The 16,260-nt window shown below is 41.0% G+C and overlaps 1 protein-coding gene across 1 annotated transcript in view; it reads left to right on the top strand.

Moving 5' to 3' along the window:
* plxna2 (plexin A2) overlaps nucleotides 1-16,260 on the top strand; it is a 260,451-nt gene that overhangs the window by 29,684 nt on the left and 214,507 nt on the right. Inside the window, exons 2-3 of the mRNA XM_073875455.1 lie at nucleotides 8,132-9,468; nucleotides 14,272-14,454. Of these exons, the coding sequence (XP_073731556.1) occupies nucleotides 8,266-9,468; nucleotides 14,272-14,454 (1,386 nt within the window). The 5' untranslated portion in view covers nucleotides 8,132-8,265. The remainder of the gene's footprint in view (nucleotides 1-8,131; nucleotides 9,469-14,271; nucleotides 14,455-16,260) is intronic.

Below are 16,260 nucleotides of genomic sequence, written 5' to 3'. Positions count from 1 at the left end.
CTTTCCTGCTCGCCGGTATGTCTATTAGCATTTATTTAACCATTTAGATTACATGCTCGAAGATTAGTCGTTATTTGGGAATGACAGATTAATCCCGAGCATGAAATTCCAAAGTGTCGTTTTTTCATTTCACAACAATTAATAGGATTTTCCACCATAACCGGATTGCGATTTAGGTTCTTTATCTGCGCCAGTACAATAGCTGTAAATATGAATTTAAAAGATCAAACAACTTTGCCTCTATTGTTAAGTAGCTTATAGAACGAGGGAGAAGATGTCAAGGCACACATGGCGTGTGTGTGTGTGTGTGTGTGTGTGTGTGTGTGTGTGTGTGTGTGTGTTTGGGTACCAGAGCAGAACGTGCCACCAAATGCCACCCCTTCTAAGTCCATGAGTCAGGCACTGTCTATACAGAGAGCAAACCCTGATATTATCATTGAATGGGTAGAGTCTCCCAGCCCACTAAGATAAGAATAACTGTTTCATTTATGTCTATTTTTATATCTTCTTTATATCTTCTCAGTTTTGTGTTGGCGGTAGAGCACTGCAGTACCACCGGAAAGGTCATGGGTTTGAACCCAGCGATCACACATACAGTATTGATAAAATGTATAGTTTAAATGCACAGCCAGTCTTATAGAATGAAAGTGTCTGCAAAATGCATAAATATGTTTAAAACTAAAACATATGAGATAAATGATAATATGTTAAAATGTAAGTGTAGGGTGACTATACGTTACATTCTTCCAGGACGCGTCCTGTCCAGGATTTCGGTGCGTCTTCCGGAAGTCATATTTGTTCACCCCATATGCCATTCAGTTAAAAACATAAGACATACAATTGTAGTTTCATTCTTACCTTAAAATGTAACGGTTGCCTTTCTGCAATAATTATAATAATCCTCTATGATATGACTTCCGGAAGATGCACCCGAAATCCTGGACAGGACGCATCTGGGAAGAATGACACGTATGGTCACACTAGTAAGGGGGACTCATGAGCTAGTAAAAAGCAACTTCTAAGCATTTAATATCCATCTGGGTCTGTTAAATCTTTTTCATTTACCCCCAACCGTTTATGTTTGTATGCTAATCTTAGCATAAAGCATAGCTCAAATGTTTTGAGATTAGCTAACGGTCACTGGTGGAAATATACTGTATGTCATTAAGAGTCATTAGCTGCGTTTCCATTACAGATTTGCGCAAAACTTTAGCGTTATTTTCTAAATGTCAACAAAAAACCATTGCGAAATGACGGCGTATCCATTAACCGATGATATGCAACTGAAACGTAGTTTTTCCTCTCGCGATAAGTCATTCCAAACATCACATCGACTTATGTTGGTAAGTTTCCCAATATCACATCCACCGCACTAGGCATTATTCAGCCTGATCTCACGAATTTCCATGGGATTGTCACTGAATTTTTTTGCTCATTTTTCCGTGGCATTCTCACGGATCTCCGCATTTTTCCGTGGCCCTGCTACGGACTGTCTTTTTCCGTGGCATTCTCACGGATTGGTTACTCAACTGTTTTGTTTAGTATAAACCAATAGTTAAAGTGACATACTAACGCAAACACCAAATCTAACCCTAAACCGCAGCGAAAATGGTTTGAAAATAGGAAAAAGCAGTTTAGTAACCAAAAGACAGTCCGTAGCAGGGTCACGGAAAAATCCGGAGATCCGTGAGAATGCCACGGAAAAATAAGCAAAAAAATTCTGTGACTATCCCACGGAACTTTGTGAGATCAGGTTGGCATTATTTTTAACCAAAGAAGACGTAAGAGTATTATCCAAACATTAATGCCAAGGAAAGCCCCTTATACTTAGGAGCGGCAAACGTATAGGTGTTTCTTGAGGTGAAAGTACATTATTTTAAAAAGATGTAGGATTGTTATCCAACCATTATTGGCAAGGAAAGTCTGTTATTCTTGGAGCAGACACGTGTTGAGGTGTTTCTGGTAGGTTTTAGTTCATAAAGCGCCATCTTCAAATAGTAATTATGTGACTTGCATCAGGTGACCTGGGAATGCGAATAAACTCTTTCAATTGCCGTTTTGCAAAATACACCTCTTCCGAATTGCCTGAAAAACCAACTCATGCAAGCTTAAAAACCTTTTTGAGATATTCACACGTTTCCATTGGCCGTATTTTCAATTCGCAATGTCAGTTTGCCCAATTTGAAGGGTAATGGAAATGCAGTTATTGACAACAACATTGCCTGGCCAGATCATCCCTGGATGATGCCAGGTTGTGCCGATAGACAAGCGTCAGACATATCGGCAATAGCGAGCTTTCATGACGATAGTTAGCAATGGTTATGATTATTATCATCATCATAGTTTCACATTAAGAGAGAGTTTGTAACACACACGGAATTCTTTTCTTGCACGCACCTGGACTTAATACGCGCGTCTTGGACTCTTGCTCGGACCGAATGCGTGCGCCATGGATTCCTTCTAGCACCTGAGCTTGTAATACGTGCGGCTCTGACATTTCCTTGCACTAAAAAGGATGTAAGCGCGCAGAGAGTTAAAACTAGCGAGTGTGTGTTGTTCCCACTCCCTGGCACAAAGGAAATTTTAAAGTGCCTATGGTGGGCTCCGATTAATGGCATCAGTTTTAAGAAGGTTGCGGTCATGACAGTGTTGCTATTGCTTCTTTTTTTATCCACCAATCAAGTAACTTGTAATAAATGAGTCAAAAATTAACAAATAAATAAATAAGTAAACTACTGCCCCGCCACCCGATACTATCGCTAATGCCTAATGCTAGCAGCACATAGCCGATAGATGAGATAACCACACATTGCTAGTCGTGCTGTAGGACACTGTGTTTTTTCAAAGGGAGCAGTTAGCGCTAACATGTGGTTTGTTTTGCCTTACTGTTCATTAAGGAAAACACCAGTTTTCCTGTACAGTAATCACACAGCTTCACCACTGACTGGAATGTAGTGGTTTTCCTGTTCTATCTTTCTACACATTTACATTTTAGGGTCTCTTTCTCAGGAGAAATATCTGAGGACACTTAAAGGGATAGTTAAATTCTGTCAAATTTACTCACCCTCATGTTGTTCTAAACCTGTATGAGTTTCGCTGTTGTGCTGAATACAAAATAAGCTATTTTGATAAATGAGGGTCACCACATAGTTGACGGTACCCGTTGACTTCTATTGTAGGGAAAACTCATACAGGTTTCCAAGAACATGAGGGTGAGTAGATGATGAGAATTTGAATTTGGGGTGAACTATCCCTTTAAGGAAGAGTTCCCATATGCTCTTCATTTAGTCTGGAGAAACAGCTTAAATATTAAAAAGATCTTATCTTTTTCGTATTTGTAGCGCCGCATATCCAGTGCCATGCTGTGCATTCACACATAACACGCTAGCAAATTCTGTGACCCCCTTTTTTAAAGTTTTATCCGTTTGGATACCACAGTCTAAAAGATACCACTGCGGCTCTGTGCACATTTAGCTGAAGAATCTTTTAGAAGCATAGCTTTGAATTTGCCATGGTTCGGGAGAGATTAGAGGTGCTAAATTTGGATCCCATCTGAACAGTATCGTATCCCTGAGGTCACTTTAATGTAAATGTAATGAGAGGATTATAACCCAGGGATGGATTTTCACATGATAAAATGACAGTCGGTGCAAGCATGTGCTGATGCCCAGTCAAATGGAACTAAAATGCTGCTTGGTGCCAGAGTGGAACACTAGTGATGGTTTCGAAGATTTAAATGATAGTTATTCTCAAATGTTTGTACTTTTTTTTGTGTGGGACTGAAATTTGTCGGACATGTTTCTGAATCAACATCATACATTTTATTGCCTGTACAAAATGACCCATGGCTGGGGTTTAGGACTGTCATTTAGCAAATGCTTTCCAGTGCATTACAATTTATTCGTTTCTTATCATTACGGGTTCAATCCCATGACCCTTTTAGTATCTAACTGCAAGTTGGAATTTGAAAAAAGATTTCCGTTTCCAGGAATGTTGATCAAGGAACATCTTGCAAAACTCATAGTGACCATCTTTTTTATGTGGCTTTTACTGTCGCATATGTTAAACGCGGCCCTAAATCAAACCAGACACACAAACAGGATGGAGCATTGCTCTGAAAGCTCGGTCGCTTGTGGTTGTGGGGTCGTAATGGTTATGCAAATGAAGCAACTGTTACTGTTCCATTGGTGCACTGTATGATTCACTGCCACAGCTCTTGCCAAAACGCTGTTTCTACAATACAGATTCCCTTTCGGACAAACCTGCATAAATTGCACCATTATCGCTATAGGCTGTGGTGTGACGGACCCGTGATTCACAGGTGCAAACATTGACATGGTAATCTCTTCCGAGAGCCGAGTGTAAAAGCCTGACTTCAAACAATGAAAGGAAACTAAGAGGCGAATCAGTCTCATCTTTTGAATTCTGCGGCCGGTCCGCATAATAACGAGAGTCCTGTCAAGCGTCGCAGAAAAGACAAAGCGTTATAAACAAAGCCCTTTCTGCTTCTGTTCCTGACAGCACCGTTGCAAAACTCCGAACGGTCGTTATTTACAGCATTCGGACCCCTCTTCAGTGCAGCTGTCGCTACGACATGAAAAGGGAGAAGCGCTCGTGCCGAGCCAGCAGTCAGTGGGGAAGGTGAATAGAAAAGGAGGGAGAAATGGAGCATGGGTAGGGGGGTGAGGATATGGGCCGGTTAAGCGACTAAAACTCTATAAAAATAAGGCCAACGGAGGGTTGCAGAGGGAGAAGGTAAAGCCAGAACGCTGCAGGAAGTTGCTGGCTCAGCAGATGCCTGATGACACCTCCAGAGAACGTGCCTTGCACCTCTAGCATGTGCGAACTAACACAAAAGAGGAGTGTGAAGGGCATAACCTAGTTTACTGCCATGCCACACTACACTGTCGGAAAAATGGTCCCAAGCTGGTAGTACCCTTTAAAAAGGTGCGAATATGTACTCTTTAGGTACAGATATGTATACATTTGGTACTAATAAGTACCTTTGATGTATTAATACTTGGTACCAATATGTACCTCTTATATTGTATGAGGTACTTTTAGGTACAAATGTGTTATTTTTGAAATGGTACTGCCCCAGTGTATGCTAGAGATCATATTTAAACATTTTTCTGACAGTGTATAGACAAGGGGCCTCATTTATCACAATGCTGCATAGAAACCATCCTACATTTGATCTTACGATCTTTATCAAAAATACGTACGTGTGTGACTCATAGAACGAACGTATGCGCAGAAAATGCGCGCACCCCTTTCTTTCAGATGTGAAATCTATAGAACGTTTCATCAGGCGCATGTGCGGTGACGCGATAAGTGTCTGGTCCGAACTTTACTTTCGGTTTCTGTTTGTTTAATGGTCTAACTAGTTGCTAAAACTGAACTCTTAAACAAATACCCCGTCGAAAATAACAAATGTTTTGGGTTCCTATGTAATCTACGTGTTGTTTATGTTGCTTGTTATATAAATAAACTACTTTAAAAGAACTATGTTGTTAATTATTCTTCGCAGAGTTTACCGGAAGTTACGTGATGACCACGAAAACCGCGTGTTTATGTTGTTACTGCTGAAACGTCTATAAATCGCAAATGGTCTTGTGCGCAGCTGAGCAGTTTCAGATCTCTGCCTTTAAATGCTGGCTAATTAATGTCATTGACATATAAAAGATCGCCTGTCAATGTTTAAACCCTTTTCGAGCAGCAAAAGTGCTTATATTTCCACAAACCTGCAGCAAGTAAAAGTGTATACGTCTGCTCAGACCCTGATGTTGCACTAAGCACTTTTTCACATCAAAGATTTATTTTTATAAATATGGACTTTGCCATAGATTTTTGCGTCACACTTTACAATTTCCAAATCTGTGCGTATGCACGCTTTATATGCGCTTTCATCGGTAGCACGTGCGGTGACGTGATTACGCGTCTGGTCGGAACTTTACTTCCGGTTTCAGAGTTTTTATTGGTTTGACTAATTCCTAAACTGAACTCTTGAACAAATACCTCATCAAAAATAACAAATGTTTTGGTTTCCTAGGTAAACTACGTGTTGATGTTTTTTGCTTGTTATATAAATAAACTACTTTGAAAGGACTTTGTTGTTATTTATTCTTAGCAGAGTTTACCGGAAGTTACGTGTTGAGCACGAAAGCCGCTTGTTTATGTTGTTACTGCTGAAACCGTTTATAAATGAGCCCCCAGGGGTCACCAAACTTTTTGTGAGCAAGGGCTTCAACCACAATGGATTAAACAATCTGAAAGGCTACTTCTCAAAACTTTTTTTACTTGTTGATTTTATTTTACTTGTTGATATGTTTTATCATTGTATAAAATGTTAAGATACATAAAAGAAGCCAAACTAATATAAAAATATGTAATAAATAAATATCAAACTTGAGGCTATGAGGAGAATGTGCTTTGGGGGGCAACCCACAGACTCTGTGCGGGCAACCTAGTGCCTGCGGGCACCATGTTGGAGACCACTGGTATAGACCATCCCTTATGAGGGGGATAACAAGGGAATTTCATTTATGTGCTACTCGCACTTGAAGTTACCAGTTGAAAAGGTACCAAATGCAGGGATCCATGTCGTGTTTTATAGGGCTCTTGGTAAATATAAAAAATAAGGGAAATAAAAATGTTGCAATGATAAAACACAGGATCATGTGATCATAAATAGTAACAATAATCATTTCAAGAGGCCTGTTACACTGTATGTACTAAATGCTGCTATTTCTCGTTAGTATAATTTTCAGCTATTGTTCTTTCATCCTGGATATCAGACTTTTTATTTAAATGTACCAAAGTGCTGTTTGTAATTCCGCTCACACCTTATACCTTTGATCACTTTGTTCCCTTTAGCCTCTACATGCAAATCACAAAGCGACGAACAATAGCTTCTATATTCTGACACGATCTAGCAGACTGGCAAAGCCCTGTTCACTTAAACGTACCTCCGTGTTGGATCTAATTGCTATTGTTGGACTGCTTTGCTTAATCATATGTGATTCTCTGATACGTAGGCATTGTCTGCGCTTGTTAGCCTCCCGTGCCACCTAGCACTGATAATGCATGCAAATCAAACAGGAGAAATAGAAGCGGAAATATGGCGAACGTGGTCAGACACTGTAGATTGTGTATCTCTAGTGGCTGCCTTATTCGTTTAGGGATGATTGCTCTAGTGCCAATGATTAATCCCTCCAGGACTTAATGGTGTCAAAGGAAAAGACAAAAAGGAGGAGAGAAAAACAGACGAAGAGAATTGGAAAGCATAATTAATGAATTGAGATCCTGTTAAACAGCGCAGATAGTAAAGTCAGGGTGCATGGAACCAGCACCCAATTTGTTCACACTTTGTAGTAGTAATAAGATCCAGGCCTTCCTCATGCAGTGGATTGGATAATTAACTCCTTGGGATAAATTTAGATGAAAGGGAACCCCCCCCCTTTTGATTTATTGTATGTGGGAGACCGCCCTTTGCAATTTGCCATTACGTAAATTGCGTTTTGCTTGATTCACTATTCTAACTGACAAATATATTGGAAAGGAGAAGGAGAAATGAGAGGGCAGTGAATGTTCTTAAGCTTACTTTATTTGGCGTAAGTGCATTATTAAAAAATGTAACAGGGATGTTTTTGAGGGATGAAAAGTCGCTCGGCATCTACAAAGGAGTAACTTTAGAACGATTAGTCAGAATGAATCACAAAATGTGTCATTGTTTCCTTTCTCGATTCTGGCATTGACGAAACGTGCTTTGCTCTGGAGACCTTTGACAGAATGCCGATCTTAGAAACTGCTGTCTCAGAGAAGCGGCGTGACTCGGGTCATGCTAATTTCCGTCGTCACAATGTGCTTCAACTTCCTGCATTGTGTAATCTACCCAACAACTTCTTTGGAATGTGCAGATAAACCTTTCCTGCCATTGTCTCTAGGAGTAGCCACCCCTTCCTAATTTAACACCGAGCTAGTTGAAACTTTCCTCATGTGGTGGCTGAGGCCCTCAGTTTGGTAAATGAGGTGCAATTTCCATTGTCTGCTTCCTTGTTTGCCTTCTTTGATTTATTTAGATACTCTGACCCCAAATTATTCCCTAATTACTTTCTCTTTTGTCTTACAGAAACATGTGAAGACCCTGGTGAGGCATTGGACCACAGAGCTAGCTTTAAACACCACAAGAAGGAAGGTTGTGCTGTCTGATATTGTATTACACTCTTCGTTTTCTCCTCTCTCACTTTGCGGGTCCCTCAGACAATGGGGGGACGGCAGGCTTCGCAGAGGACTTTGGACCAAAGCCCTGCACGGGGCTTTACATGGTCCTTTACAAGCTGGTTTTTAATCTTAGCCTTACCAGTAGTGTGCTGTGAACAGACCTTCACAACTTTTCATCCTGAGCGACGAGAATGGGCTTTCAACCACTTGACAGTTCACAAGACTACAGGAGCAATCTATATAGGCGCTGTCAACCGTGTCTACAAGTTATCAGGCAACCTAACGCTACTAGTATCCCATGGTACCGGCCCAGAAGATGACAACAAGGCCTGCTACCCTCCGCTTATCGTTCAGCCGTGCAACGAACCTCTGGTTTCCACCAACAACATCAACAAACTCTTACTTATCGACTACTCTCAGAACAGGCTGCTCGCTTGTGGAAGCCTTTATCAAGGTGTTTGCAAACTTCTACGGTTGGATGACCTATTTATCCTAGTGGAACCATCTCATAAAAAAGAGCACTACCTCTCAAGCGTCAACCAGACAGGCACCATGTATGGGGTCCTCGTGCCCTCCCAAGGCAAGGATGGGACTCTGTTCATTGGCACAGCGGTAGACGGCAAGCAAGACTACTTTCCAACCATATCCAGCCGTAAGCTTCCTCGTGACCCAGAGTCCTCTGCCATGCTGGACTATGAGCTCCACACTGACTTTGTGTCGTCACTCATCAAGATCCCTTCAGACACCCTGGCGTTGGTCTCTCATTTCGATATCTACTACATCTACGGCTTTGCCAGCGGCAACTTTGTCTACTTTTTGACCGTGCAGCCAGAAACCCCAGAGAACAGCATGTCTTCCAGCGGCCCTTCGAACGACCTGTTTTACACCTCCCGCATCGTGCGACTTTGCAAAGACGACCACAAATTCCACTCCTACGTGTCTCTGCCGATAGGCTGTATCCGGAACCGGGTGGAGTACCGTCTGTTACAGGCGGCTTACCTGGGCAAACCCGGACGAGTGCTCGCTGCATCCCTCAACATTAGCGCTCAGGATGATGTGCTCTTCGCTATCTTTTCCAAAGGTCAGAAGCAGTATCACCACCCGCCTGATGATTCGGCCCTCTGCGTCTTTTCCATTCGGGACATCAATGCTCATATCAAAGAGCGCATGCAGTCCTGCTATCAGGGAGAGGGAAACCTGGAGCTTAACTGGCTGTTGGGTAAAGACGTACCTTGTACCAAAGCGGTGAGAAATCTTTTTTTATTACTAATATATAAATATATATGAGACATTGTGCATGCACTAGCTCCAGAATCTAAAACTATGATCTTCGAGGGTGTTTGAAATTGCATTACTGTAACAGCACTGCATGTTTTTTCTGAGCCTTTTAAACTATTCTCGTAGTTCATTATATTCTTGCCTGCTTTTTCTCACAAGAAAGCCTCAGTAGATCATAACAGTCATGGGGGATAGTTACTAATTTTGTGTTTTCCCTTGTATGAAGATAGGATCAGCATGTTTATGTAGCTGCTGGTTGCTCTAAAATGTCCATCATTCACTCTTTAGTGTGTAACAGAATACTATCCAAGCAAACCTATTGACCCCGTAACCTGTAGGATTGAATATCAGTCTACATGGTTAATTGTTTAGTACTGATAGACTAGCTGACCATGTTAAAGTTGATGTAAATAAAGGATATAGATAGACAAAAGGTGAACCTGACATGTCAGCAACTGTAAGTCAGATAGCAGAGCATATAAGATAATTTTAGCATTTTCTTCGTTTTTTTTATTCTTTTACTAGTCTCAGTCTCAGTCCCAGGGGATCAGATTTTGCAGAGACTTTTTTATCTGCGGGTGTAAACAGATTGAATTAGAAATGCTAATAATTCTCAGTGTGTGTTTATTTGCAAATGTGCGCATTGACTGGCACTGGCGCATTGATATAAACAATATGAATGCGTTTGCCTCTTTTTTACATCTATGTACATGAACCATGAGTATTAATGACAAATCACCAGTACTTGGTTTCCTCCAGGGCATGCTTTATTAGCTTCAGTAAACTCACTATTAGCATGATGTCAGGGGTGATTGTCACCCCGAGAAAAACATTATTGAGTGTCTGAGCAGGGTGGTCTGTATAGTAGCAGACTCCACTCTGGCCCCATTAGGGGCCCTTGAGGATCCTCACTATGACCCCCAGAGGCTGTCAATGGCTTATGATGTCAACCAGCCCTCCTCCGTGTTTTTCTAAGCCTCATTAAAAACAAAGCTTCCCTCCTGCTTCTCCTCTCCTGATGTTGAAGGAATTTGTCAGGAATCCCACAATGATATACGCAGTGTAAAAACCTCCTCGGTCAATATCTTTCAATAAATCTATAGTGTTATGCAGGTCTTTAACGATTAACATAGCGAAGTCTATGAGCCTACACAAATCAAAGGCAACAGCGGGAAGGTTTAGAGAATTCACAGCCCTCTTGCTGCCACCAAGCTTTTATATCCCGTTTTAAAGATCGGTAGAAGTATGAAAATATTTTAACAAGGAAATTTTTTCGTTATGCTATTCAGGCTCATTTTACGTAAAATACTGCCTGACAGTGATGTTTTTGTTCAATTTCCTGCATGCTATTTTTATTCGTCTGCACTCAAAGAAATTACTGTGCAGTTCTCAACTCAAGTAGGTCCAGTTTCTTCTAAAAAAGTAAAAATAAGAAAGAGAAGAAGACACAAGGCAAGAAGGTTCAATAAAAGATTTATCACACAGCCCAGCCGCAAGTGCCTCTCTGCCTTGTCGACCTGCTCATCCAGCCTTTGATGCTGTTCACTAATTCAGATGCTGTTACGTTTCATCACGCTGCCCGATCAAGCCTTTCGCGGTACGAGTAGGACCGGTGATCTAAAGAGAAAACTATTGATTAAGGGATGACCCTTTTCCAGATTTGTGTATGGAGCCAAAGCCTACATGAAACATAACATGAAACAGCAGTTATGGGTAATTGGTTCCAGTGCTGAGCAGAAGTAAAATATCCCAACATGCACTATAAAGAAAATTCAAGGAATCAATAGATTTTCAGTTTTATACTTCAGTTTTATATAAGTTGGGTAATAGCGCCTCCCTAGTGGATAATACCAGAATTATAGATTACCGTAAAACTTGTCAGGGAAGCGTCATGGGCAGGGAAGCATTTCGTCTTAATTGACGAGAAAACTCGTCAATGGCGGGGAAAAAGGTAAAGTCATTTTTTATGATTTACAGTTTTCTACATAAAGTAATCTTACATAATGTAAATGACATTTTGTGAACAATATAACCTTGATATCTTTAATATTGGCTAAATACGATTATTGAATTCAATGTGAAATCTATTACTTAAATCAAACTTTGACGCTTGAAAATTTCAACATTTCTCGCTTCATTTGTGCGTTAAAGCCGCGTGTGAAATTCTAGTCATTCGAGACATTCACGCAGAAATTCACGTTATGGGAGGGGCTTCTGCGACTTCGCTCGCTTCCTGTAATCACATCACTACTAGAGCAAGCTCCTGATTGGCTTACGCGATTTTCCGCCAAAGTTCAGATTTTTCAACTCGCGCGTTTCCCGCGGCAGTGCTCAATTAGGGCAGGATGCCTATTCGCGTCTTTGCAATGAGTTAACATGTAAATCACTCGCGCTTGCCACCTCTTCCGCGGCTGGTGTAAACGCCACATAATACTTCAATCTGGATTTCACAGGCAGGGTCACATAGTATTTATTACTTAGATCACTACTGTTTTTTTATTCACAAATGCAGATATAGTACAAACATTTACATATTTTATTAAAGAAGAAGGTCAAAAAAAGACTTTTTGACCACACAAAAATCTGGAAATATGCGGGTCAGGTTCCTGCAGCTATTTTTAGATTTGAAAATAAAAGAAAGCAGAAAGAAGGGGCAGAACGCGGTCGGCCGAGTACGAGACATTTACATCCCTGCTTTATTGCCGTCCCACAGCTTATGAAGGGCCGGGAGGCTGTAAAGGTTTTACAGCGCTAGTCTGTATTCGCTGGGATGTTATTACAGGGCTGTGGAGTGTTGGGGACGAGCGAGCTGCGTTCAGCATCATGGAGTTGGAGTGCTCATCTCTCTTACTCTACATGGCACTTTGAGGCCAGTGTCAGTCACAAACTCCGATGACCTGAATCTAAACGGCGCCGAGCGTTATAACTCGCCACCCCAACTGAGATAGGGATTGATAGTGGTCTATTCCTGCATGTGACATGAAAAACGAACCGTACACCCTCTCAATATACTGTAAATGTTTACAGTCTCTTTAGTTTAGTTTTGTGTGTCAGAGTGAAACAAAAATGCTTTTTACAGTTGCCCTAGACAAGATAATTTAACTAACAGTGCGTTTATATTTTTAGCTCCTGTATTGTCTATTTCGGTGTTTTCTGCCGGTGTGTTGTGTATATGTGTGTGAATGTGCACTTGTCCCCAGCTGGTGGGGTGAGATACACTATTCTCATAGCACTGGGTAATGAGGCAGTCCACTGCCCGGCAGGATTCAACAGAGCAGATCGAGAACATGTCTACCTAGCCGAACAGAAAGCCAAGCATCTGGCTAGGGGAACCACGCTCAGTGGTCCAGTTATCTTCTCAGAGTCAGTTTTCTCAGGCCTGTCAGGTACATTCTGAGGTTGATGGTGATACAACTGTAACTGGTTCAGAAGGTGTGGGAACTTTGTAAGGCCAGAAAGACATTGCTAACATTGCTTTTTCGGTAAGACCGCTTACGCAGATGCCGAAAAATCATGAGATGCCTGAGCTGCACTATGCTCAGTGGATAGAAGTAGCGGCAAGGTCATGAGTTCGATCCATGGGGCACATGTATTCATTGTATTGATGTAAAGATTTAAGGCACTGTAATGGGGCGTACACACCAAATGCGAATTCGATGATTTGCACGAGTATATTACATATAAAGTGAGACGCGAATAGATATAAATAGTCATGACAATGCAAATAATGCAAATCAAGCGGTGCTATTGCCACGAAAACACGTGCTATTTGCCTTAAACACGTCTTCGCACACGTTTCAAATATTCGAAGCAAGCAAAATATTTAACGCAAGCAAAAAAATGTACATGACACAAAGTTAAATCCCGCAAGTAATCTAGAGCAAGGAATGCATGCTTCGCGGTTGGTGTGTACGCAGCATAAGGATTAAAGCATCTGCCAAATTGATAACTTGTCATCTGAAACAAATAAAAAATAATGATCTATAACACTAGCTTTCTTTTCCATTAAAGATTTGCGCAAAACTCTAGCTTTACTTTCTAAATGTCGGCAAAAAACTATTTTATAATCACAGCGTTTCCATCAACCGTTTTTGTTGTCTCACGATAAGTCATTCTTAAAACCATGGTTACAGGAGTGTTCGATACGGCGGCACGTAGACCGGCAAGCGGATGACATCAACATACCGTATACAAACCTATACTTTTTTGCGATATATGGGAGTTTGTTGTGCGTGTTTCCATTGCACACATTTTCAATTTGCGATTTCAATTTGCCCAATTTGAAGTGAAATGGAACTCAGCTAGTGACACAATTTTCAGATCATTGCACTTTGCACACTATGTGAATGAGTTTGTAAAGATGTACTTTCATTTAAACCTTCTTTTTGTACCAAAAGTGTGTGCCAATAGACCTTTAGGGGTGGTTTTCCGGACAGGGATTAGACTAGTCCTAGACTAAAATAAATGTAAAGCTGTTCAAACTAAAAACAACCTGCACTGACTCATAAAATATAACCTAGTCCTGGTTTAAGCTAATCCCTGTACGGGAAACCGCCCCGTAGTGTTCCCAATCTATTTTGTACTCTTCATTGACAACAGAGCAAGCAGTTGGCGTTGAATAATGTATTGCGATTTGCTTACGAAGTGCTTTTCTGTATTAAAATCATCCTTTTCACTCTCCTGCTGGTGTTTGTGTAAACAGCCGAGAGACCTTGACATTTGGATTTGAAGCAAACTGCTGACTAACCATTGACCTTTCTCCTCCTGTAGCCTGTCCCTATTGATGACTCCTTCTGCGGTCTGGACATCAACCAGCCTCTTGGCGGCTCTCAGCTGGTGACCGGACACACACTCTATACGGAGAGCAGGGATCGGATGACCTCGGTGACCTCCTACGTCTACAATGGTTACTGCGTGGCTTTCGTTGGCACCAAGAGTGGTCGACTAAAAAAGGTGAGCATCAAACACAGGTGTTGTTTTCTGCTGTGCTGGCATCTTACATTGCAAGTTTAACTTTCATTTTCAGGTTTGAATGACATGTACTATGAGGAGCTTTAAAGTTTGTAGAGCTGGAAATGTTTCATTGAGATGTTTCAGGTTATTAATTGTAGATGACTTCTGTAGATTCACTTTAAATAGTCCTTATTTAAAACTATGGATGGTTTAAGGAACTTTTCCCCTAAATATTTCAGAACCTTTGGGGAAGTTCTTCTGGTTCTTTTCATCATGCGTTTATAAACAGCAGCTTATGGCAACTTCTGGTGTATTTATAGATATATATTAATTTTTATACGTCTTCTCAGTAAGACCATAGGTGATGACGTTAGGCACAGAGACATAGAGACATAGTATGGAGACCCCTTACACTGGCATTATAAGCCAGACATTTCCAAAGGGTAAAGGGTTATCATATGGATAATTATATATCAGATAAAGGGCATGGAGATAATGTGGCCCCCTTTTAGCACATCTGCCAAGAATTTTCACTCTGCAACAGCCTTTTAAAGGGACAGATATGCAAATTTTCCAGCTCCCCTAGAGTTAAATATTTGATTTTTACCTTTTTGGAATCCATTCAGCAGATCTCCGGGTTAGGGATTGCTCGAGTACTCGAACGTGGCATCGATGATCAATCACAAAAACGATGATCATGTGGGTTGGTTGGTTTATTTATTTATTTATTATGGATATGGCGGCATTTGGATGTCTGGTTAGCGCTCCACGCGCATGTGGTAGTAAAGACTGGGTCTGGAGATGCGTGTATGACGTCGTGTCGAGCTACGCAGACTGGCGTATGATTCAGTAACATTACCATGCATGATTTAAAAACAAACAGAAATTCCGCGCACCTGCAGCAACCCGCCGATCCACGCCATGCGCGGCAGCCCGCAGATCACGTGAAGCCGGCCACACCTCACATCACTGAGGCAGTATAGGTTTAAAAAGATGCCGTGATTTTGGGAAATACAGTCAGTCAGGTGCAAAATGTACAGCGCCGTCAATAGTTCAATGGGTTATCACCTTATATTTAAACATCAAATGTCAAGAGATACCAGAGAGCCATACGAGCATTAACATTACATCTTGACTGAGAACAGGTAAGGGGAGGACACGACACAGCTAATCGCTAAAATGATAGCATAAGATCTGCTTAATGTTATGAAGCTTGTGCTTTGACTGGACGTGTTTAAAAGCGCATTGTTTATGATGCACATCCACAAAGGGAGTTATACTTTCTGTACATAACTTAGTTGAAAACTTAGTTGAAGTCTTGCATTTTATGCAGATAGATGCACGTTGTACATTTATGTTGTATAAAGGCTTAATATTATGTAGAGTGCGTCATATAGAAAGCGCTTCGGTTTGCGTTTAACCCTTTAGCTTCACTTCGTCACGCAGCTATTCCTGTAAAAGGTTTTTGTTTAAAACATTTAATTCATTAATAATCTAGTAGGCTATGTGTTATTGTTCTGTCATAGTTTCTTCAAAATTAATATATTTTTTTAATTAATAAAAAAGTTTTTAATAAAAATATTTTCATTTTCACCATGACGTGTACACCCCGCCCCACCCCTTTTGATTGCCCCGCCCCCAGTTAATCGAGTACTCGTTCTTCTGACCTATGGATTAATCTAAATGAAAAAAATGACATAAATGCACATCCCTACTCTCTGGCAGTACCATTTTTAGCATAGCTTAGCATAATTCATTGAATCTGATTAGACCATTAGCATCGTGCTAAAATAACCAAAGTTTCAA

The sequence above is a fragment of the Misgurnus anguillicaudatus genome, chromosome 13 (genome assembly GCF_027580225.2).
Source record: "Misgurnus anguillicaudatus chromosome 13, ASM2758022v2, whole genome shotgun sequence".
Lineage (NCBI taxonomy): Eukaryota > Metazoa > Chordata > Actinopteri > Cypriniformes > Cobitidae > Misgurnus > Misgurnus anguillicaudatus.
This window is presented reverse-complemented; position numbering and strand designations above follow the sequence as displayed.